Source organism: Caretta caretta, chromosome 8 (genome assembly GCF_965140235.1).
Source record: "Caretta caretta isolate rCarCar2 chromosome 8, rCarCar1.hap1, whole genome shotgun sequence".
Classification (NCBI taxonomy): Eukaryota; Metazoa; Chordata; order Testudines; family Cheloniidae; genus Caretta; species Caretta caretta.
In genome coordinates this window covers 64,289,133-64,313,972 of record NC_134213.1, presented here as the reverse complement: position 1 = coordinate 64,313,972, position 24,840 = coordinate 64,289,133, and the positions used below count along the sequence as shown (strand labels likewise).

General features: G+C 41.9%; 1 protein-coding gene across 1 annotated transcript in view; it reads left to right on the top strand.

Moving 5' to 3' along the window:
• The window catches only part of LOC142073132 (complement factor H-related protein 1-like), a 29,534-nt gene extending 10,520 nt beyond the window's left edge, over window positions 1-19,014 (top strand). Inside the window, 6 exon segments of the mRNA XM_075131985.1 lie at window positions 2,809-2,909; window positions 3,195-3,371; window positions 4,912-5,150; window positions 7,373-7,499; window positions 14,635-14,817; window positions 18,551-19,014. Of these exon segments, the coding sequence (XP_074988086.1) occupies window positions 2,809-2,909; window positions 3,195-3,371; window positions 4,912-5,150; window positions 7,373-7,499; window positions 14,635-14,817; window positions 18,551-18,759 (1,036 nt within the window). The 3' untranslated portion in view covers window positions 18,760-19,014.
• Window positions 19,015-24,840: the final 5,826 nt, after the last annotated feature.

Sequence of the window (24,840 nt, the reverse complement as noted above, 5' to 3'; positions counted from 1 at the left end):
TTTGAATTTCATCTGTCATTTTGTTGCTCAGTCACCCAGTTTTGTGAGATCCCTTTGTAACTCTTTGCTGCCAGCTTTGGACTTAACTATCTTGAGTCATTTAGTATCATCTACAAACTTTGCCACCTCACTGTTTACCCCATTTTCCAGATCATTTATGAATAGGTTGAACAGCACAGGTCCTTGAGAGACCCTGCTTTTTTCCTCTTTATATAGTGAAATCTGACTATTTATTCCTACCCTTTATTTCCTATGTTTTAACCAGTTACTGATCCAGGAAAGGACCTTTCCTTTTATCCCATGACTGTTTACTTTCCTTGAGAGCCTTTGGTGTGGGACCTTGTCAAAAGTCTTTCTGAAAGTCCAAGTACACTATATTCACTGAATCACCCTGTCCACATGCTTGTTGATACCCTCAAAGAAATCTAATACATTGGTAAGGAATGATTTCCCTTTACAAAATCTGTGTTCAGTCTTCCCCTACATATGTTCATCTATGTGTCTGACAATTCAGTTCTTGACTATGGTTTCAACCAATTTGTCTGGTCCAGAAGTTAGGCTTACCAGCCTGTAATTAACAGGATTCCCTCTAGAGCCTTTAAAAAAAAAAAATCAGTGTTTCATTAGCTATCTTCCAGTCATCTGGTATAGAGGCTGATTTAAGTGATAGGTTACATACCACAGTTAGTAGTTCGGCAATTTAATATTCCTTAATTTATGCTCCTTTCTATTTTCCCCTCAATAGGATTTGACTTTCAGTTTTAAAGTATGACTTTTTGCCTCCAGTTGCCTCTTTTACTCTGTTTAGCCTTGGTGACATTTTTTTTATCTTCTTACTGCCTTTTTTTTTAATTTGGGTGTATACCTTTAGTATGAGCCTTTATTATGGTGTTTTAAAGGAGTTTCCATGTGGTTTGCAGGCTTTTCACTCTTTTCACTGTTACTTTTAATTTCTGCCTAACTAGCTTCCTCATTTTTGTGTAGTTCCCCTTTTTGAAGTTAAATGCTAGTATGGTGGGTGTCTTTGGTATTTCCCCCCCCCCCACAAGAATGTTAAATTTAATTACAGGTTTCAGAGTAACAGCCGTGTTAGTCTGTATTCGCAAGAAGAAAAGGATTACTTGTGGCACCTTAGAGACTAATCAATTTATTTGAGCATAAGCTTTCGTGAGCTACAGCTCACTTCATCGGATGCATACTGTAGAAACTGCAGAAGACATTATATACACACAGAGACCATGAAACAATACCTCCTCCCACCCCACTCTCCTGTTGGTAATAGCTTATCTAAAGTGATCACTCTCCTTACAATGTGTATGATAATCAAGTTGGGCCATTTCCAGCACAAATCCAGGTTTTCTCACCCTCCGCCCCCCCCCCCAAAAAAAAAACCTCACTCTCCTGCTGGTACTAGCCCATCCAAAGTGACCACTCTCTTTACAATGTGTATGATAATCAAGTTGGGCCATTTCCACCACAAATCTAGGTTTTCTCACCCCCCCCCCCAACACACACACACAAGCTCACTCTCCTGCTAGTAATAGCTCATCCAAAGTGACCACTCTCCCTACAATGTGCATGATAATCAAGGTGGGCCATTTCCAGCACAAATCCAGGTTTTCTCACCCCACCCCCACCCCCATACACACACAAACTCACTCTCCTGCTGGTAATAGCTCATCCAAACTGACCACTCTCCTTACAATGCTGGAAATGGCCCACCTTGATTATCATACACATTGTAAGGAGAGTGGTCAGTTTGGATGAGCTATTACCAGCAGGAGAGTGAGTTTGTGTGTGTGTGTGGGGGGGGGGTGAGAAAACCTGGATTTGTGCTGGACATGGCCCACCTTGATTACCATGCACATTGTAGGGAGAGTGGTCACTTTGGATGAGCTATTACCAGCAGGAGAGTGAGTTTTTGTGTGGGGGGGCGGAGGGTGAGAAAACTTGGATTTGTGCTGGAAATGGCCCAACTTGATTATCATACACATTGTAAGGAGAGTGATCACTTTAGATAAGCTATTACCAACAGGAGAGTGGGGTGGGAGGAGGTATTGTTTCATGGTGTCTATGTGTATATAATGTTTTCTGCAGTTTCCACAATATGCATCCGATGAAGTGAGCTGTAGCTCACGAAAGCTTATGCTCAAATAAATTGGTTAGTCTCTAAGGTGCCACAAGTACTCCTTTTCTTTTTGCAAATTTAATTACATTATTGTCGCTGTTACCGAGTGCTTAGCTAAATTCACCTCTTGGACCAGATCCTGTGCCCCACCTAGGACTTAGCCAAGAATTGCCTCTCCCCTTGTGGGTTCGAAGGAGCCTTCATTAATGGTATCCACTTTATCAACTAGCTGTTCTATTTAATCTTTTGCCTTCCCATTTTGCAGTTTCTTGGGTTCACCATCAGACTGGCATCTCGCAGTAACTGTAGGACTGTGGCCAAGTCCCAGAGATGGGTGGACCAGTCCTAACTGTAGATTATGACGTTGTCTAAATATGGTGCCACATGGCAATGGTGAAGGCATAACCCCTGCTGCATACCAAATGGCTAGTGTCTGGCAGTCAGGACAGGAGGCAGATATTTGCTACCTATTTGTACAGTCTGGCCAAGAAACAAATCAACATCCCTGGACAGTTGGTCCTCGTGTTAGGCCACCTCAGTGTCAAAGATGTTAGTCGGCACACTGTAATCTAGAGTGGAAGATTGTTCTGCTGGGCCCCTCTCCTGGTCATAAAGGGGTTTGTGTTGTTAGGAGGTCCTCTTAACAACTCTCTAAGGTCTGCCCCCATGGTTACCTTCAGGTTCTGTGGAGTCACTTCTGGAACAGAACCAGACTTGCCAAACCTTTCCAGCCCTCCACCATTGGTTCCGTGGCTTTCAGGTCTTCTGAGGAATTTCAAAGGTCTGACAGGGCAACAGGGCTAGATCCCAGGTATTTATTTAAAAAAAAAATGTTTGGTTTTTAAAAACTGCCTCGTGAAACTTATCTTCTGTCCCAGTGATTGCTCCCTCTTTTTTACTTCTCTGAGAAAATGAGACCTCTTCTAGCGCTCTGCCCTGCAGGCCCCATGAAGACCATAGGCACAGCTTTTTTGTATCTGAGCACATTGTTAAACTTGCTTTATTGAATTAAGGTAATTTGTGAGCGGGTTTCACTCACTTTTAATTTGTGTGACAATTTTTTCAGAAATGCCATGCAGAGATGCACCTGATGTCCCCCATGCTCAGGCTGAAGGTAGCATAAAGACTAATTATGAACCTGGTGAAACAGTGCGCTATCAGTGCCACCCAGGTTTTATTGCTGTTGGATCACAGGAGGTAACATGTAAAAGAGGGCAGTGGACCCACCTACCTGAATGCCAAGGTACAGTGTGTAGTTTGATTTAATTGTCAGGAACCTATTATAATATTATAGGCACTCAGATACCCAGGGGATGATGATGATTATTTATTTGAATTAGTATAGTTCCTAGGATCCTTAGCCATAGACCAGGGCCCCATTGATTTAGATTCTGTGCAGACGCAGAACAAAAAGACAGTCCCTATACCAATGTGCTTACAATCTAAGTATAAGACAAGAGTCAACAGATGGTTACAGAGTGTATTGGGAGTACAAGGAGACAAGAAGACACTATTGGCTAGCATGACAGACAGTGGTATCAGCACACCAATGGCCTACGTTGTCAATTTTTTTTGTAGGCATCATGGAAAAGGAGAATTTAAAGGTGGGATCTGAAGGAGGATAATTAGGTTACTTTGTGAATGTTTATGGGGAGTGTCTCCCATATGTGAGGGGCAGCATGGGAAAAAACATGAAGGTGCTAGTTTGAAAATGGAACACGTGGGCAGTGGAGGCTGGCATCATGGGCTGATTGGAGAGGAGCATTGAGAGTTTGATAGTGAATGACAGATGGTGGGATATTTGATGCAATAGCGAAGCGGGGAGCCAGTGGAGGGATTAAAAGAGGTGGGTGACATGTTCAAAGGGATGGGATCGGAAAATGATCTTTGCAGCAGAATTCTGAATGGATATGACCAGATCAAGAGTGCATTTGTCAAGACCAGAGAGAAGGTTATTTCAGTTATCGAGCTGAGTCAGAGATACAGCTGGAGTAGATCGATACTTTAAGGAGACTGCAGCAGCCAATTCAAAAATGGAGCTTGAGAGCAGTATATTATGGGATGGAACAAGGGAAATTGTAGAAATTTGGGGATCAAGTACCCACGATTTCCTGAGAAGTCTATAGGTATCCCTAAATATACAGTGATTGCTACACAATACACAGGGACAATTCCCCACAAGGTGCACCTGAAGACAGTGCAGAATACACTGGGATTGGCTACCCACAGTACCACATGCCTTTTGTTGCATCAGATAGATATACTGATAGACTCGATAAATACTTTAGGATACTTGACTGTTTTGTCCTCTGCTCCTGCAGAGGCAACAGAGGGAGCAGAAAGTTAACACCAAACTCTGTTCCATGGCTGTGCTTCATTCACTGTCAAGACTGATACACAACTGCTGCTAACTTCAGATATGGAAGGAGCTGCGAGAGGATTTGTTGTTTGTCAAATGGAAAAGGACAGAATAGGAAAGCAAATTGTTTTTCCTCCCAGCTGCTAAAAAGAGAACTTAAATGCATTTTTAAAACTATCAAAAAGTTCTGCAGGTTGTTTTAACATATTTCAATTTACTTATTTGTCACAATATAGAGTCCAGTGCTGCAGCCTGTGACTTTTTTTTTGCCTGAATAAGGAATACAGAATAAATGCTCTCATCTCACATTTACAGATTTGTTTCATTACCTTTGTTATGAGAGTGCCTGGAGTTTTCTTTTATGGGCCATAAAGTATAAGATACTCCACAAAAGTGTTTCACATGGATAAATCTCCCCTTTCAGATGCAACATGCGGAGATCAACCTGCAGTTGCCAGTGCTGAGATCATAGACCAAAGATACAGAAGATATTGGCCTGCTGAAAGAGTTCAGTATCAGTGTCATGAAGGTTTTGAAAGTCATGGACCAAATGATGTCACCTGTATAAATAGGGAATGGTCACAACCTCCAACTTGCGAAGGTAGAGGTTTGAATTTTTATTAAAACAATTCATGCCAGATTGTACCTGCCCAGTATATGGGTGTCAAGTAAGGCAAGGAGGTTGCAGAATCCCTTCTGAAACATCCCTGGCAAGCAGAGTCTGAATGAATGTCGCTACTACCCTCCTTGGTTGCAGCTCATTTTCCCCAGTCCACGGCTTGTCAGCTCTACGGCCTATTGTGTAGAAGGATGGAGCAGTGGCCCTGCCACCCTACCCCTTTTAGAACCATGTACCACTAGTAGAGAGAAAGCAGGCCTTACATGCATCTGAGCATAGGGATTGAAATGCTCTCTGGCCACTACGTAAGCTATTCAAAAGTCAGGGAAGGGTCCTGTCATAAATATAAAGGGAAGGGTAAGCCCCTTTAAAATCCCTCCTGGCCAGAGGAAAAATCCTCTCACCTGTAAAGGGTTAAGAAGCTAAAGGTAACCTCGCTGGCACCTGACCAAAATGACCAATGAGGAGACAAGATACTTTCAAAAGCTGGGAGGAGGGAGAGAAACAAAGGGTTTGTGTGTCTGTCTATATGCTGCTTCTGCCGGGGATAGACCTGGAATGGAGTCTTAGAACTTTAGTAAGTAATCTAGCTAGGTATGTGTTAGATTATGATTTCTTGAAATGGCTGAGAAAAGAACTGTGCTGAATAGAATGACTATTCCTGTCTGTGTGTCTTTTTTGTAACTTAAGGTTTTGCCAAGAGGGATTCTCTATGTTTTGAATCTAATTACCCTGTAAGGTATCTACCATCCTGATTTTACAGAGGGGATTTCTTTACTTCTATTAAAAGTCTTCTTGTAAGAAAACTGAATGCTTTTTCATTGTTCTCAGATCCTAGGGTTTGGGTCTGTGGTCACCTATGCAAATTGGTGAGGATTTTTACCAAACCTTTCCCAGGAAGTGGGGTGCAAGGGTTGGGAGGATTTTGGGGGGAAAGACGTGTCCAAACTATGTTTTCCAGTAAACCCAGTTAGGGTTTGGTGGTGGCAGTGGAGATCCAGGGACAAAGGATAAAATTAATTTGTACCTTGCGGAAGTTTTAACCTAAGCTGGTGAAAGGAAGCTTAGGAGGTTTTCATGCAGGTCCCCACATCTGTACCCTAGAGTTCAGAGTGGGGGAGGAACCTTGACAGGTCCTTGCACCCTTGCCACAAGTGAGCACCTGTATTAGGGCCAAGCAGAATCTGGCCATTAGAATGGGTACAACATTCAGTACTTCACCAGTTCAATGGACAGTTCAAAGAGAGGGGTCATGTAGCCCTGCCCTTAACATGCTTATTATTAATTTTGCCAATTTTGGGTAAAATCACAGTGTCTCCTTCACTCCTCTCATAGTCCATATGGACATCTGTATGTGACAGAGTCTGCAACTAGTGTCTCCTTTAAAACAGGAAAGGAAAAACTTTAAAAAAATGAAGTGTAGGAAAAGTTAAATTTGAAATGAGTAAAATCAAGGTGATGCAAATATTTTCAGCCAAACAAGCTGACTTTAAGATTTTTCCATTTGGAGAAGTTAGGAAAAAGACTTATATGCTGTTTCTTATGTTTTCAGCCCCTCAATAATTCAAAAGAATTCAGAAATATGTCTTGTTCATCTTTTTTGAAGGATGTGGAGGGAAGTTCTGGTGTCCCTTGAAATCCCAACCCATTCCTGTCAGCAATATTCTCTTTGATATTCTCTTTGTGACTAGGGCTGCAGCTGATTCAAGTGCAGATAAAACTGATCATTGATAAAAATGTTAAATAGCATAAGGCCAAGGACCGATCCCTACAGGATCCTAGTAGAGACACACTTGCTTGATGATGATTCCCGTTACAGTTATATTTTGAGACCTATCAGTTAGCCAGTTTTTAATCAATTTAATATATGACATGTTAATTTTGTATTGTTCTAGTTTTTTAATCAAATTGTCATGTAGTACCAAGTCAAATGTTTTACAGAAGTCTAAGTCTGTTACATCACTACTTAACAAAACTTGTAATTGCATCAAAGATATATCAGTTTCGTTTGACAGGATCTATTTTCTATAGACCGAGGGTATTTCAGATTAATTATATTAATCTCTGAAGTTAAAAAGGTTTGTCAGTTGGTTTTCTACAATTAAAAAGGTTCTGATAAACTAAACACAGTAAATTACATACCTTGCCTGGAGGATCTGAACAGAAATGATACACAGCTAATGAAATGTCATTAAAGATTTGGTTAAACTGAAGTATTTCTTGGAAATGTCAGTGACTGTAAATGTGCCCATGTATCTTTTCAGAGTATGGAAACCAAAGGTATTTGCCTGGTGAGAGAGTGCGCTATCGATGTCAACAAGGGCTGAGCCTCATTGGGTCACAGACAGTGACATGTCAGAAGCAAAAATGGTCAGAACCACCAGAATGCAGAGGTATTTTATTTTATTATTTATACATATCCTAAAAATGAAGATACTGTTGGAATCAAATGCTGCATTCATACTAAGAAGCTTGTACTTCTCTCTGTATCTTTCTCTTTATATTACAGAGATTGGGAACCTTTGGCACGCAGCCCGCCAGGGTAAGCCCCCTGGTGGGCTTGGCTGGTTTGTTTACCTGCTGCGTCTGCAGGGTCGGCTGATCGCAGCTCCCACTGGCTGCGGTTCTGTGCTCCAGGCGAATGGGGGCTGCAGGAAGCAGCACGGGCTGAGGGATGTGCTGGGCGCCGCTTCCCACAGCCCCCATTGGCCTGGAATGGTGAACCGAGGCCATTGGGAGCTGCAATTGGCTGAACCTGCGGATGCGGCAAGTAAACAAACTGGCCCGGCCCGCCGGGGGCTTACTCTGGCAGGCCGTGTGCCAAAGGTTACCGATCCCTGTTATATTATGTGACTTGCAAAACATGCACCAGAAAAAGAAATATATTCTTCATCATGCTAAGGGCCACAGATCCATTATGAAGTTTACTTCAGTCTGCTTGCTGGAGTTTTTCCCCTCAGTACTGCTTCCTCTTCTGAAGAGCTGCAGTGACAGGTCCATACAGTCTTCTGAGGGAAAGCGAGGCCAAAAAAGCCAAAGGCCAAAAGGAAGTTCTGTGTCTCCTGCTTTATCCCACCCCACTTTTTGAGTAGCTCATTGGGAAGCTCTGTGTTCTCGATGAACAGAATGGAGTTTCCATCTCACAGCCCAGTCTGGGTTGGGGTTAGCTTGAAGTATGTCCAGGCACGAAAGATAGAAGGCAGGCAAGGAAAATGCAGTTCTGATTCCAACATGCAGGAAGCATTTCAGCAGCCCAGGTGTAATCACCTCTGTTCCCTCCAGCAGATGGAGAAAGGGGCAGGTGGAATTTGAAAAGCCAGCTCCAGTGGCAAGTAGTTCCCACTTCCATGCCCCCATCTTCAAAATAGCAACACCAGAAAGACAGTGCAGCAGACTGAAGATTGCAATGGCTCCACCTCGTATAGGATCACGGAAAGGCAGCATTAGACACAACATGCACAGTGCCACCACCATGTAGCTGGCTAAGGGGCATTTTTGCCCAGACCCCGTCCCACTCCTGCCACTTGTCAAAGGTCTCCTAGAGGTCTCCCGCAATATTCCAGGCTCAAGCCTTCAGAGGAAATGCAGACCCAGGTAAACCCCATGTGTCAGAAAGGGGTAGAGCATGGGGACCTCCCATCTTGGGCAAGTCAGTCCTAAGGATCAGGCTTCTGGAGAATTCATTTTTGAGCCCAAACCATTCCTTGAGAGAGCCATAGGCAAGCCCCAGAGTGGGACGTGAGTCATTAAGCCAAACCTCTTTGTGGGGAGGGAAAACCCTACTTATTCAAAATATTTTTTGAACAATCCCTGAGCCCAATTTCTTGCCTCCCTCTGAAACAGGAGTATAGGACCTGTCCCCGGGACTCTTCTCAATTGATGGGTCTAGGTTTAATAAAATAGTCACAAGTGCTCTCTTTCTATATCATCTTTTCATCCTTCCCAAAACTGGGAAAGAACATGCCCAAAGAATAAAAAAGAATTCAGGTTTCACACTTGGTTTTCCCCATACACAATCTTCCTAGGTTCAGTCTCAGCACATGAAGTTTAATGGTTTCAGCATCCAGATTCAGAATACCTGCAGCTTTCAGCCTTTAAATTAACAGCATAACAATTGCAGTATACTGCCCTCAGCTTCCCTGTCTGATTATCCTGGCATTAGTTCTTAACTAGTTCCAGTTCACAGGCCTCAGCCCCACCAGCACACACAAGGTTCCCACTCTTGTGGAATCATTCACACCTTACAAACTGAAGAAACCTGTTTTTATTTGGCCCTTCTTCTGTCCTGATTGACCCAGACTCTGTTTCCTCACCTAGTGTTTCAGATCAAATCCGGGGAACTAGTTCTTGCTTTTCCTGGCTAACTGTTGTCATGACAACCCCAACTAATTTCCCAATGTCAGCGCTTGCTAAACCTCTGGGACTCATTTAATTCCCAACAAAAGTGAAATAGGAAGTAGAACAACAAAATTTTGCAGCATATACGGACGTAAAGCAGAGGGGTACAAATACCAAAATCGAATATGATCTTTCATACTCCATCTCCATTTGTATCTCATTCACTCACTCATGCCACTTGCAATAAAAGAGTTTTATCAACAATAGAAATTTCTTAAAGGGAAAACACCTCCTCAATGTATATCGCACCACAAAGTCCCAGACCACTCTGTCACAGGGCCAAACACCTAAGACCAAAGGGTGAAAAGGGGGTGTCAAGAAATCTTCCTTTCCAGGGAAGGAAGGCCTGATGTCTGAATCTGTGTCAGAGGATTACAAACAAGTGCATGAGGGATATATAGCTATAGTTTATCTGAGGCAACCTTGGACCTTCTGAGGAACTTTTATAGCATTCCAACTGAAAGAATCTAGCCTTTGTTTATTTTTAACAAACATTCCCATTTTACCATACCACAGATAATTCCCCCCTTTTGCACAGGGATGACAGCTTTTTCAACTCCATTTGGTCTCGAAAGTCTTCCAAAGGTCCCATAATATTAATAATGGTTTTAAGGAAGAAGAAAACATACTCCTATCTCTTTCTGGACAATTCTACTGGTCAGGGCTTTGTACAGACTGTGAGACCAAGAGACTTATTTAGGGGGAGCTCATCAAGCTTCTAGGTTGACTGGCCAATATCCACCCTGTGCCTTCAAAGTTTCTGAACCCATGTTGCTTACTGAAAGAAATGTGACTGTATTGATTTTATAAATGTTACTAAAACTATTAAACAAATTAAAATAAAACCAAGAAAACATATCACCAAAGCTAAGTTGCTATTTCATTAAACTAAACTAAAAGTAAAGTGTTACAACAATCTAATAAAAATAAAATTAATGAAAGTTCAAGAAATCAACAAATTAGTCTCAATATTGGATTGAAATTAAATAATCAAATTAGTCAAATCATCAAATTAATGCAAAAAAAATTTCATATAAATTCTAAGAAGGAGTCTGAGGAGATGGCTGTCCATTTCATTGTAAATCCCAAGTAAGGAATTTTACCAAAGTCAATTAAATATATAACTTTTCACTGGTTAAATAGATAATAATTTGGTTTCAGTATTAAGATAATGTCTGAATCGCAATCCCAGAGCCAATTACAAAGCTTCTTCCATTTAGTATAGTGGTTAATACTTTCCTCTCACATCGACAGAGATATTATAATTCAGACTTTAACGGAACACTCTTGATAAGGAGAAGTTTGACAACTATCAAAAGTTACCAGACAAGTTATCATAAATGACAATATCAAATCTCTCAGGACTTTTAAACATAGAATGCAGAACCCACTCTCTAATAAATAAGTTCTATGAGACATTATTTGGGCTGTGTTAACATAGGGAAATTTTCTTCTGGTGGTTTCCCCATGAAGACTTTATCGGTAGTGTTCTACATAAGCATGCTTACAACCACAATTCCACACCCTAAAATTAAATAATATTAAACAGCTGGGATGTCTCGCAAGGGAGCTCAGCCTTACACTTGATTCTTATTGTCTGTGAAAGTTGCTTACTCGGCCTTGATGTACCTCCCCACTCATAGTGAGAGGCCTACCTTGGAGCCATGCAACTTGATGCAATCAGCTTTGAATTAGGTCATCTTTAGTGAGTATCAACTTGGAAAAGCCCCTCTTAAATTAGCAATTTTAAAAATATTTGGTGTTTTCCATAACACAGAGATCGATGTCTGTGGCCCACCCCAAAAATATAAAAAATCCAGATACATGAGACCACTTTTGAGGAAGCTGGCATGGTTTTATCTGGGTGAAAATTCTTAAGATGATATTATGTCATCATTTTATGGAAATTTCAACATAAAAATACTATAAACATAGCTAATTGAGAGAGAACCCTAGCAATGGCCAGTTACTCAGCATTTTTCCATCAGAAAAATTTAAAATAAGTTCAAACTTCTTATCAGCCCAAGTAGCTGGGGAGCCAGGTAGCCCGCTCACCCAACTAGAGCCTCTGGGAAACCCAAAAGCTGTACATTCCATTGCTTTGTTTAGAAACAAAAAATCAGAAAAATAAGTGATATGGTTCCTCTTCCATTAGCTATAAAGTTATCGTACTCTTAGAGTAAATGTTAACATCCTCTGCTCATTAAAATTATTATTTTTAATGTTGTGGCAATAATGTGAGTGTGCTTATGGTGTTGCCATTTACCTTTTATTTGCAGGAAAATACTATGAAAATGTAATTTGAAGCTGGAGGTGGTAATGCAGTTAAAGAAGTAGAATATATTCTATAATCTCTCTGGTTTCAGAGCGGTAGCCGTGATATCTGTATCAGCAAAAACAACAAGGAGTCCTTGTGGCACCTTAGAGACTAACACGTTTATTTGGGTATAAGCTTTTGTGGGCTAAAACCCACTTCATGCCCATGAAAGCTTACGCCCAAATAAATGTGTTTGTCTCTAAAGTGCCACAAGGACTCCTCGTTATAATCTCTCTCTGGCAGAAGCAATGTAGTCTTGAAAAAGAGTAAGACCTTCTTCTTCAGCTGCCACTGGTATCATTACGATTGGAATGGTTTATTTTTAATAGCAGTTTATTGGTTTATATACATTAAAGTCAAAATCATACTATAAATGTAAACCATTTTAAGTAATTATGACTTTTATAAAAAATAAATGAAAAGTTAAATTGATGAAATATGAACAAAATGTAAAAGGTCTTTTAAAAGTCTAAGTTAACTTCTAAATTCAGGAAAAAAATACAGTTTCTTTAAACATTGCCCCACCATTTAAAGTGCTATAGACTGCATTTGATTTTAGGAAACCATAGCTATTTGGGCAGCTATTTAGGAAACCTGCTTATTTGGGCAGGAAAATTCATAGAGTCCAAGGTCAGAAGGATACGATTTGATAATCTAGTGTGACGTATAACACAGGCCATAGACCTTCCCCAAAATAGTAATATTAGGGACCCATTGTGCTAGGCACTGTAGCCATATGCATAAAGAGACCACCCCTGCCTCGAAGAGCTTATGAATCTTCGTTTACTAATAACTAGAGTAGACAGAAACATTTCAACTAATTTTTTCTCTCAACACACACATTTTCCATAAATATAATATTTTAATTTTCCAGTTCTTTTGACAATAAAATAAAACCAGGGTATTTCTGTTAATATTTTTTGGGGGGGGAGGGGGACAGGGGGAAACAATCATATATTGCAGTCCCTGCTCTCAGTACAGAGCCTGTTGCCCTTTAGTTCCTTCTGGAAAGAGAACAGAAAGGGGAGGGGCCTTGGCTCACACTGGCTAGAGGATCTGGCCAGCCACAAAAGGGAGAACACTCCCCTTGTATTGCCAACCCAAGCATTCAGTAATTATGAATAAGGCCTGCTAAACTCATCAGATGCACTAAACAATGATAAAATATTTAAAAATAATAAATCTGGGGTCTGTTTGTCTTCTGTTTTTTTTTAACCCTCTGGGCCATGTTTTCAAGTGCTCCTCCACATCCATGAGGTTTATCATCTTTTTATTTTTTTAATGACAGCTGAAATTCTCACATAATAACATAACTCCAGGAGTTGGAATTAAAAAAAAAAAAAACAGCATATGAAATACCATGTAACTCATCACAAAATCCTGAGAGTTGGCAACACCACCCCCTCTTTCCTTAGGGGTGGTGCAGCATGCACAGACCCCCTGTGCATCACTGAGCTCAGGAGGTGTTCCCTCCCTACGGCACAGTGGCTTCCAGAATTCTCCTTAGGGTGGAAAGGCTACACATGGCTCCAAATGTGGGCCAGTGCCTTCAAGCATGGGGCCAGTTCCTCAGCTGTGCCGAGTATAAGGTAAGCACAGCTGAGGATGAGTGGGGGAAAAGTGGCTTTGAGCCTGGTTCTGAGGCCAATGATGGTTGAAAAACCATAAGAGACAACTCCTCAGCTCAGAACTGGCTAGGGGTACATGCTGCAGGTCATCTCTGCCCCAACACAATCCCTCCAGACACTGCCTTTTTCAGCTGATGACTTCCCCGTGCAGAAACAATCCTTTGCAGCCCCTTTAGCCACTCTGGGCTATTTTACTAATCAAATCATTATCGTTTGATATTTATTGAGAGTAACTATCAAATGATGAGTGGTGCTTCTCTTTCCTATATTTGTATAATCCATTATTAATCTGTTGGGCCCAAGGCCTTTTCCAGAGAGCGAAGCATTAACTCCATTCATGATTACATCACTTCTTATTAATACCATTGTTTTTTCTCCTTGGCATCTTTCCTTTTCTTATTTTCCTCCTCTTTTTCTCTTTTGTTTAATTTCTTTGTTGAACTCTCATTGCTCATTTTCTTATCTAGTCAGTATTTCTTCCTTATTTCATTTTGTGTTTTATGTTACACTTTTTAACCCATTTTCTCCATTTCTCTCCTTAACTTGAATCCTCTTACCTAGTTTTTACCCTCCATCTCTCATCTCTCTTAATTCTCTTTCCTCCTCCTCCTCTCAATACTTAGTCACCACAGGAAGAGTATCTAATGCTCTAATGTATTCAACCACTGTCTGAAATACCTCAGTGGTTAACATGCTCATGGAGAAATGAGGCTCTGCACAGGCCAGTGACTACTTGAGTGACAAGAAGTGGGAACACTAGCACAAATAAGAAGCCTCGGTACAAGATGAATTGTGTCAAAGCCTCCTTCACTTTGTGTGTCAAATATTAAGTTGGAATGGTGTGATTAGTATGGTGGAAATGACTGGCAAGCCAAAGGATTTCAAAACAGGATACATTCCCTGCTTCAAAGTCCACCCAGAACCAATTCATGAAGAGCTAGAGCATCTTGTTACCTAGTTTGCCATCAGTTTCATACAGTACTGCTGCAACTTGAATGTCCGTATGACTTTTAATATTTTGGTTTCTGTTCCAATATCAGGATAGATATTTTTCACTTTTTCCTTTGATTTTTCCTGGACTCCAAATTAGAGTGAATTGATAGTGCTGTACTGTCATATTACAGCATTTACAGTAACTAAATGCTGCCCAGTAGTTTTATTTTCTATTTCTATACTTCATTTCAGAGGCTGGTGGAAAGTGTGGGCCTCCACCAAGAATTGACAATGGAGACATTGTTTTATTCCCATTAAAACAATATGTACTAAATTCAACACTGGAATATAAATGCAAAAGTTTGCATATATTGAAGGGACCTCAAAGTGTTAGATGTGACTCTGGACAATGGACAGACCCACCGGTTTGCTTAGGTATGTACAAAAATCAATTATATGAAAAAGGACAGTAGTGAGTTATGAAGCTGTGTTATTTTTAAGATGAACAACGCTGCCTGCTTACACACAATACACATAGCCAGAGTATGAGACTAGAAGCAGAGGTGAAACCCATGGAGATGGTGGTGGAAAATAACCAGAAAGGATTCTGAGCGCCAATAAGTACATGCCCCATAAAGCAGTGAATGGGAAAACCTGCCAGTGATTGTCTTCTTTACACACAGAGAATATGGAATTTGTTGCCTCCTTTCCTGGAGTCCCTTAGAATTCAGTTAGTTAATAATTAGGGATGATAGAATGTGGAAAGGAGGAAAAAGGAAAAATTTAGTAGACTCTGTATTTGGGCTCTGGTAATTGTCGGCAACACAGAACTCAGGCTAGCACTAGTACCTATCTACATATCAGAGCCATTCCTGTTTCTGTCTCTAAAGTCTGGGGCTTTTCTTACATTTCATTATACAAGAGTCGTCTTCATCAGCATCTTTACATTCTTATGAGAAAAGGTTCAAATGAGGGTGGGGTAGGAGCGATTCCATATTTCCACGATTGTGCATAGCTTCTTGTGTAATGCTCTGTCCATGTGATGAGAATGTTGCTTCTGTTTCTGCTCCTGATGCTCACTGCAGAATTCTAGCCCTGAATTTCTGGGTCTTATTTATGTAAAGATTTGACAACAGTGAAATGGGACAGATTCTGGGCCCTGCTAGGGTCACTGTGAAATATTGGAAAAGCAAAAATATTATAATTTATTTATTATCATTTATTACAATTTATTATTTACTATTTATTTGTATTACCGGAGCAGAGTATTTTAAGGGGCAGCTGAGGATTCTCTCAGCTTGAGGAGATTCCTGGGATGGCACAAAGCTGGAACCATCTGGGGTGAGGAGGGGTTATGTCAGAGGCCAAAGGGGGCAGGACCAGATTGAGGTGCACTGAACAAATTTCTGGCTAGCAGAACAGTCCCTAGGAGACCATTCTAGCTTTTGTAAGTTGGGGTAGTCCTGTGGCTGCTCTCAATTCTGCTGAGATATGGGGTGGGGATCAGTCCCCAGCTGTCTCCAGGATCAGGGGAGGCATAAAAGTGGCTTTCAGACAATCTTTGCCACCTCCACAGATGGTGCTGAGCATGAGCATTGATGACTGAGCCTAATGTATTTGTATGATGCTTGTGTGAGTGATGTGACTCCCCCTTTTAGGGCTGGTCAAAAATTTTCAATCTAAACATTTTTTGACTGAAAATTGGGTTTTTGACTGATTTTTTTTCACAAAAATTTCTTCTTTCTGTGTAAAGTTTTTATTTTTTGTTGTTGTTGAAAAAACAAATACTTGAAAATGTTTTCAGTTTCTGACCAAAAATTTGTATTTGCATATGCTGTGGTGGTTCTTCATGGTACTTGTAGTTCCAATGCTTCAACTGTGGCATCCTCCACTGTAGGCTGGGCTCCCCAGCTGAAATACATCTCCCACGATGCACTATGGCCAGGGATTTCCATGATGCACCACTTATCCTCACCCAGTGGGGGAGACCATGGCATATCAAGGGAAATGCAGTCCAACCAGGGAGCCTGAGGAGAATGGGATCATGAGACGGATGAACTATAACTCCCATAAGGCACTAAGGTCGCATTTCCAACAATTTTTTTCAATTATTATTTTGCTGAAAAGTTAGAAATTCTGCAGAAGAAAACCTCATTTTCTGACTAGCTCTACTCTCTATGCATCATGTAGCAGATAATAATAATTAATTAAGAATAATGTTCCTCTTCCTAAGGCTAAAAGCCTGGCATTCATTATATTCTGGCTACCTGAATATAGCCTGTGGCTTTCATCCAGCCATTCTGCTTCATCCTTCTGGTCCTCAGGAGCTGTTTGTGCTCCACAAAAGCTCCTGCTCTTTTCCAAAGTGTGCCTCCACTCATGGAGAAAAGATGCCCAGCTGTGGCAGTTACTCTCACTGGTACCACCCGCTGGTCAACTTCAGCAGCAGAGACCTTACCACCTGCAGCTTTTATGGCTGTTCCTACTCCTGTGTCTGTGGCACCCCATAGCACTATCACTGGCTCTGCTTGCCCTGTCCTGCCTTGCTTACTGATGGTACAAAGGGCTGGCCCTCGCAGCTGGAGGGACTGCAGCATCCATCCTCTTGGCCCACTGTACTACAATCTCCTCATCAAGGCTGCTCATGATGTTGATCGCACCAGTTTATTTATCTTTTAAATCCTTTGTTCACTTTCCCCCTCACCGGGACTCCTGTGTAACCCCAGTAGTGGCATTTACGTGTGACTTCACCCCACATTCTACTGAGCCAATGGTTGCTCCAGTGTTCCTTGCAAATGAGTAAGAATTGGTGTGGACATGGTCACATTACAAATGAATTAGAAGTCAAGAGAATATCTGTGGATATTTATTTACTCTCACTATTTTCCTAGCTCTAATCGGGAAGAAATTTTCCCCATAGACATTTGATTGCATAATTCTCCATCAGGAGATGAATTGGGACTATGACTGTACAGTTTATGAAATCTGGTTGATATTGTGGCATTGTATTATGGAAAACTGCCAATTTGTATATGGAGCCACCATTGCTGACAAGTCCTGTAGCAGGTACACACCAGAGAGGGACAATGGGAAATATTTACAGTTAATGACCCAAAGGTTATGCTGAAAAGCAGCTGCAACCTGAAGGGAGAAAGAAAGGTCGGAGCAGTCGAGAGTGACAGAAAAGACAAAACAAAGGAAGCCGGGAGGATTTAAATAGCCAACCAAACAGGAACAGAGAAGGCCAGACAGGAAGAAGAATGGGGCAGGAGAGAACAAGGTCACGCAAGCTGGGACTCCATGAGGGACAGAGACCAGCCAGCATGTGACAGGCTGAATGAGGCAGGGAACTGCCTACTTTCCTGGACCCAAAAGGTTCCTCAAGGACACACAAGAGCAGGGTGAACTAGTGTAGGACATTGCAGTCTCAGAGCTTTATTATTTTGTGTGGTCTATACTCTCCGGCATTTTATATTAAGTAAAAGAGCAAATGTGTTACATGCTATGCAAAGTGTGTGTGTGTGTGTGAACTTCTTCCTAACTGTTGTGTGCCCCTGGGAGTCTTAAACTGTAAACCAGGAGCTTCACACCTTTTGGGTGGAGTTCTGGGATAGGGTGGGTTTAGGTGCAAGGAACTCTGAAGAGTCATCTTTCCATCCAAGCGCTAGGCAATTGGACAGCAGTCTGAGCCCTGGACATGAAAGGTCTGAGCCCTGAGAGTGTGCCTAGGGACCTTAAAATTGTGGCAATGGCTGGACTTAGCAAGTGTCCACAAGGGGGCATTTGCTAGGATCTATGACAGAAGGGAAGAAGGTCTACACTCTTTACTGGAAAAAGAAAAGGAGTACTTGTGGCACCTTAGTTGCATCTGATGAAGTGAGCTGTAGCTCACGAAAGCTTATGCTCAAATAAATTGGTTAGTCTCTAAGGTGCCACAAGTACTCCTTTTCTTTTTGCAAATACAGACTAACATGGCTGCTACTCTGAAACCACTCTTTACTGGAGCATCTGTCTCTGTAACATCAGAGGCAAAGAGAAAATAGCACTGATCTTTTTATTTATTTGAAGCATTTGCGAATACATACTTTACAAAGAAAGTGCTGTTGAGTCAAATGTCCAGGTCAGACCCATGTGCAAATAACTAAAGTGCCATTTCTCTTTTTTGCAGAGCTTTGTACCGTAACCCCGGAGGATATGGAGAGGAACAAAATACAGCTGAGATGGCCTTATGAACAAAAATTCTATGTGTTATCAGGGATCTTTGTTCAATTTGTGTGTAAATGGGAATATAAATTGGATCCAACATCTTCTGGACTTAGGGTACAATGTTTAGAGGGGAGTCTGGAATACCCTAAATGTAAACACAGGAAGAAGTAATCTTTAGTTTAACCACAATATTGATGACTTGTCCACTAAGCCAAATTATTTATTTATTTATTTTTATTGAGGATGTCTAAGGGTGTATAAAATACAATCAGTACATGACATGGTGACTGAACAGAGTCAAATATAATATTCTCTGAAATTCTAATGTATAAAGTGAGATTTATGCCTTGTTCACAAGATAAAAACTGTTGCTTAATATCAAAGTGTTGAATATTCCAGTAGAAGTATGCAAGTTATTATTAAGAAATTAAAAACATGATATCAGATCCCCAGCTGGGATAAATCAGTGTAACTCTGTTAATTTGGAGAGGTTATTTTGATAATGGTGTTTTAAATGGAGAAGGAACAGGGAATCTTGGATACTTAAAACATATTTTTGGATTAAAGTGTCCTCTAATGACATTAAGAGATTTTCCTTGGCACCCAACCCTGTGCCAAGAATTATTCACATGAGAGTCTTCCTGCTCATGCTTCATGGCACTTTGACTCAAGCCCTAAGAGCATTTGTTTGTAAAGTTTGTACATAACAGGCAAGACGACAGAGAATTCTACAATAAGGAAATTAACAGTTTGTGGTAGATGATACTACAGCTGGTTGACCATCAGAATGTCCCTTCTGTGGGACATTCTAGAATTTTGATTTTAAAAAAATTATTCTGTTTCAGAACAAAAAGTGAAAATTTCCCACGGAAAGGACGTTCCAAAAAATTCAGTTGACAAATAATTGAAGCATTTATTTTCAAAATTTCAAAATGAAATTCCATGGCAGAGAGCCCAAGTCTGAGGTTCCTGGTTCAGCCATGTCTCTTAGGGCTTCCGGATGCCCTGCCACAGAGCTGCCACTGAGCTAGTTCAGTCACTGAGAAAACCTGGGACTTCCTGCCATGGAGCCAGGAGTCTGGAAGCTCTCAGGGCTACTATTAGCTTCAAATATATATCTTTACAAGTAACTGTTTTACTTTCCATTTTTTTCTAGCTGATTGGTTCCTTCGGATGAATGAAAATAAGCATCTAACAGTATCTTTAACCAGCATCTTACGTTCAATATCCATTAACGAGTTATTTGTAATATTCACAGATTGTTTCCTGGTTGTTGTTTTTTTTTGGCATATTTGCATGGATTACAGTTTACATGTATGGGTTACACACATTTATTTTATGTCTTTGATCAAAGGTACATTTCTACAACTAATTTCAAGTAAAGCAGGATGGGAAACTGGGTTTGGATAAAATCAGATCTGAGCCAAATCTTCACCCCAAACTCAAACCAAAGCCAAACCTTTTTTTGATGCTTAAAACGTAATCACATATGCTTCTGCACTTCCTATTTTTGCTAATATGCTGATAGAAGTGGTATTTCCCACCTGGCCAAAAGGAGGATGTATGGGAAATCTCACTAGCAACCTTGATCTTGTACCAGAATGTTGGTTTTGTTCAGGAAAACATTCAGACCTTTTTACTTTTGGGGGGAAAAACTGACTTTTGGGAAAAGAAAATAATTTAGTAGATGCAACCACAATCTATTTAACAGAATTATATAGAAATGATTGTTCCTTTTGGTTAAAGATTAAACATGCATAATCTTAATTTTCTTTTTTTAAATGAAAACAGTGTACAAAACATTTAGCAATTAAGATAACCTGAACATTCCTGTCTTGTATATTTTGTGGCTTATTAACAGTCCCATCCTGAAATAAACTGACTGGAAACTTTAGGGTATGATGAAAAATGCAAAGAAAGATGAACCAAGGTCTGCAGAAAACTTGAGCAGTAGTGAGCTACGTGTGTTTCGCAGTATGTGAACAAATTATTTCTGCCTTCCTCTGTAAGCAGTGAATTGGAAAGTTGACCAGTCCTGTGACTGATTGATTTGCCAGAACCAGCTGGGAATAACAAACAAATCCAAAACTAGTGTGCATTGATGGGATGCTCTGTCCCCAGTAAATTGGTCAAATTCTGGAACTTAACCAAATAGCCCCAAAAGCAGGCAGAGTGGAAAGGTGGTCCAGTGGTTAGAGCACTAGCCTGGGACTCCAGAGATTTAGTCTCTGAGGGTATGTCTACACTACGAAATTAGGTCGAATTTATAGAAGTCGGTTTTTTAGAAATCGGTTTTATATATTCGAGTGTGTGTGTCCCCACAGAAAATGCTCTAAGTGCATTAAAAGAAAAGGAGTACTTGTGGCACGTTAGAGACTAACACATTTATTTGAGCATAAGCTTTCATGAGCTACAGCTCACTTCATCGGATGCATACTGTGGAAAGTCCAAATAAATATTAAATAATAAAGTCCAAATAAATATTATGCTCAAATAAATTGGTTAGTTGCTAAGGTGCCACAAGTACTCCTTTTCTTTTTGTGAATACAGACTAACACGGCTGTTACTCCGTAAGTGCATTAACTCGGCGGAGTGCTTCCACAGTACCGAGGCTAGAGTCGACTTCTGGAGCGTTGCACTGTGGGTAGCTATCCCACAGTTCCTGCAGTCTCCTCTGCCCATTGGAATTCTGGGTTGAGATCCCAATGCCTGATGGGGCTAAAACATTGTCATGGGTAGTTCTGGGTACATATCGTCAGGCCCCCGTTCCCTCCCTCCCTCCGTGAAAGAAAGGGCAGACAATCGTTTCGTGCCTTTTTTCCTGAGTTACCTGTGCAGACGCCATACAACGGCAAGCATGGAGCCCGCTCAGCTCACTGTCACCGTATGTCTCCTGGGTACTGGCAGATGTGGTACTACATTGCTACACAGCAGCAGCAACCCATTGCCTTGTGGAAGCAGACGGTACAGTAGGACTGGTAGCCGTCATCATCATGTCCGAGGTGCTCCTGGTCGCCTGTGTGAGGTCGATCAGGAGCGCCTGGGCAGACATGGGCGCAGGGACTAAATTTGGAGTGACTTGATGAGGTCATTCTCTTTAGTCCTGCAGTCAGTCCTATTGAACCATCTTATGGTGAGCAGGCAGGCGATACGGATTGCTAGCAGTCCTATTGCATCATCTTCTGCCGGGCAGGCAAGAGATGAGGATGGCTAGCAGTCCTATTGTACCATCTTCTGCCGAGCAGCCATGAGATGTGGATGGCATGCAGTCCTTCTGCAACGTCTGCTGCCAGCCAAAGATGTAAAAGATAGATGGAGTGTATCAAAACAAGAAATAGACCAGATTTGTTTTGTACTCATTTGCAAACCGCCCCCCCTCCCCCTCTCTAGGGGACTCATTCCTCTAGGTCACACTGCAGTCACTCACAGAGAAGGTGCAGCGAGGTAAATCTAGCCATGTATCAATCAGAGGCCAGACTAACCTCCTTGTTCCAATAAGAACAATAACTTAGGTGCACCATTTCTTATTGGAACCCTCCGTGAAGTCCTGCCTGAAATACTCCTTGATGTAAAGCCACCCCCTTTGTTGATTTTAACTCCCTGTAAGCCAACTCTGTAAGCCATGTCGTCAGTCGCCCCTCCCTGCGTCAGAGCAACGGCAAACAATCGTGCATCTGAATTGAGAGTGCTGTCCAGAGCACTCACAATGGAGCACTCTGGGATAGCTCCCGGAGGCCAATACCGTCGAATTGTGTCCACAGTACCCCAAATTCAACCCGGCAAGGCCGATTTAAGCGCTAATCCACTTGTCAGGGGTGGAGTAAGGAAATCGATTTTAAGAGCCCTTTAAGTCGAAATAAAGGGCTTCATCGTGTGGACAGGTGCAGGTTTACATCTATTTAACACTGCTAAATTTGACCTAAAGTCCTAGTGTAGACCAGGGCTGAGTGCCTCAGCACCCCATTTGTAAATAGGGAATAATATATTCTCTACCTCCCAGAGTATGTCTACACTTCAAGCTCGGGGTATGATTCTCAGCTCGAGGGGATATACTTGTGCTAGCTATCATCGAGCTTCCGTACTAAAAACAGATAGTCGTCATGGCAGCTTGAGCAGTGGAAAGGGCTAGCTACCTTGGGTATGTGCCTGTCAGAGACACTAGGGACATACGTGGGACGGCTAGCCTGTCCCTCCACTCACACTGCTGTGGCCACCCTCTATTTTTAGCATACTATCTCAATCAAAGATAAAGCAGGTATGTCCCCTTAAGCTACAAATCACACCCCTAGCATTAAAGACTGTGAGGCTTTCAGATACTAAGTTATATGGCTCCCTTTCCAAGCTTAGGTAGATATACATTATGGGCCAGTCTATGATATGTTCTTCAGTCTGAGTAGTATCTTATGCTGTGAGCAGTCTGGGACAGGTCCCTGGGGTGCAACCTGGAGTGTGGGACCGCTGAGCTCTTCCAAGCCCACCAACCTCGATTGGCCCTCACACTGTGATGCTGATATCAAGTTACCAACCTCTGGCAGGTACTGCACTTACACAGGGGAACTTGTCACATAGTCCCTTTGAAATAAATATTATGACATGTATATTTGTGTCAAAAACTCCTATTGACTTCAAGGGCTTTCGATCAGGGCCAGAGAGACAGTTATTAGGGCAAATTCTGGCAGGCCCTGTAGAGAGGTGCCAGAAGAACAGCAGTCAGCAATGAGATCACACTTCCAGGCTGTCACTATTCCAATTTCTAATGACATCAATGGGTCTACTTGCAAGGTAAAGTCCTACTCAGCATGCATGGGGGTATCTCAATCTGGCCCTAAGAAAGTCCATTAAATGTACTTTGTTATTCTGGCTACCACTGGAACCAGGTACAGCTGCCCCCTCCAATAGATTATTCCTTCTGGTTAACTACTGCCAGGGCACTAATACTCTGTGGTGGGGTGAATGCCTCTCCTGAATGACTCCAGTGAAGTGACTTATCCTTAGCTTTGAGTGGAGCTAGCATGGAGACAGCCTACGTCAACTCCATAACTCATTGTTGATGGCTATTTTCTGTCAGACACCTCTGTCCTGTGCCTCTGAGAATTTGTCCCAATAACTGTCTCACGGGGCCTGATCAAAAGCCCTTTGAAGTCAGTGAGAGTTTTCCTCACAAATATGTATGTGCTTTCAATGGTCTTTGGATGAGGCTTCCTGTGTGACTAGCTGGGTGGAGAACTTCAATTATGGGAAAAGTCTAACTATTGTGATATGCCCCTCCCCAAATTTGTATGTATTGAAATGAATGAATATAAATATATAAATAGATGCACAAAATGAATGTAATGCAAGATTAAGGGTGAGATTTTAATCACACAAGACTCAGGAAATGTAGAGTTAATGGTAGGGTTCTCCTGATTCTTAACTGCTCTTTTCCACAACTGCATTCAGAGGGCAAGATTGGCAGTGGCAGCAGTAACAGAAGGGTCAGCTCCTTCTCACTGGACTGCCAGATTCTCTAAATACTACTCTGGGGTGGAAATGGATTCTTTTAGAGATGGTTTTGACCCACAGTATGTTTGTCTGATCCCAAGTGTCACAGGGTAGATTAGGCCCCATTAGGAGAGAACTGATCCAGCCCACCTGTCCGCAGTGCTTAATCCGTAATGAAAGAGGTGTCAGGGCTCAAGCAATTTCTTTACATTCATAACTGATGCAGCAAGCCCAGAGGTGCCATGGCTATGAACTGCCAAGCCTGGAGGTGCTGAGGCTCATCCCTGGCAAGCCCTGGCACAAATTAAGCACTGCCCATGCCTCACTAACAGCTTCTTGATGGGGCCTGATGGAGGGCAACTGGACTCTACACAGAGCCAGAGGGGAAGAGGAAACTGGGAGAGGAAGATCTGGCAGAGTGAACTTGGAGACAGTTAGTAGGCTACTGAATGCTGCAAAGAGCAGAATCCTCTGAAGGAGAGCCTGCAGCTTCAGGGACTGTGGTGCGGTGTCCACCCCACACGGAAGTGGAAGGGGTTAATGGAGGCCAGATGGACCAATTAACCTAATATATGGAATGTGGACAGGAAAGAGCTCTAATTAGAGGAACAGGCTCAGCTGTGCCAGAACAGGTGCTGCTTGCCCAAACCAGGTAGCTGGCTGCAGATAGGGGGTTCCTGTGGCAAACTCAGAGACTGGGGGAAGCCAGATAGGTAGGAAATAGCTCAGAGCAACAGCAGCTAGGGGTAGGACTGCAAGAGTAGGGACTGT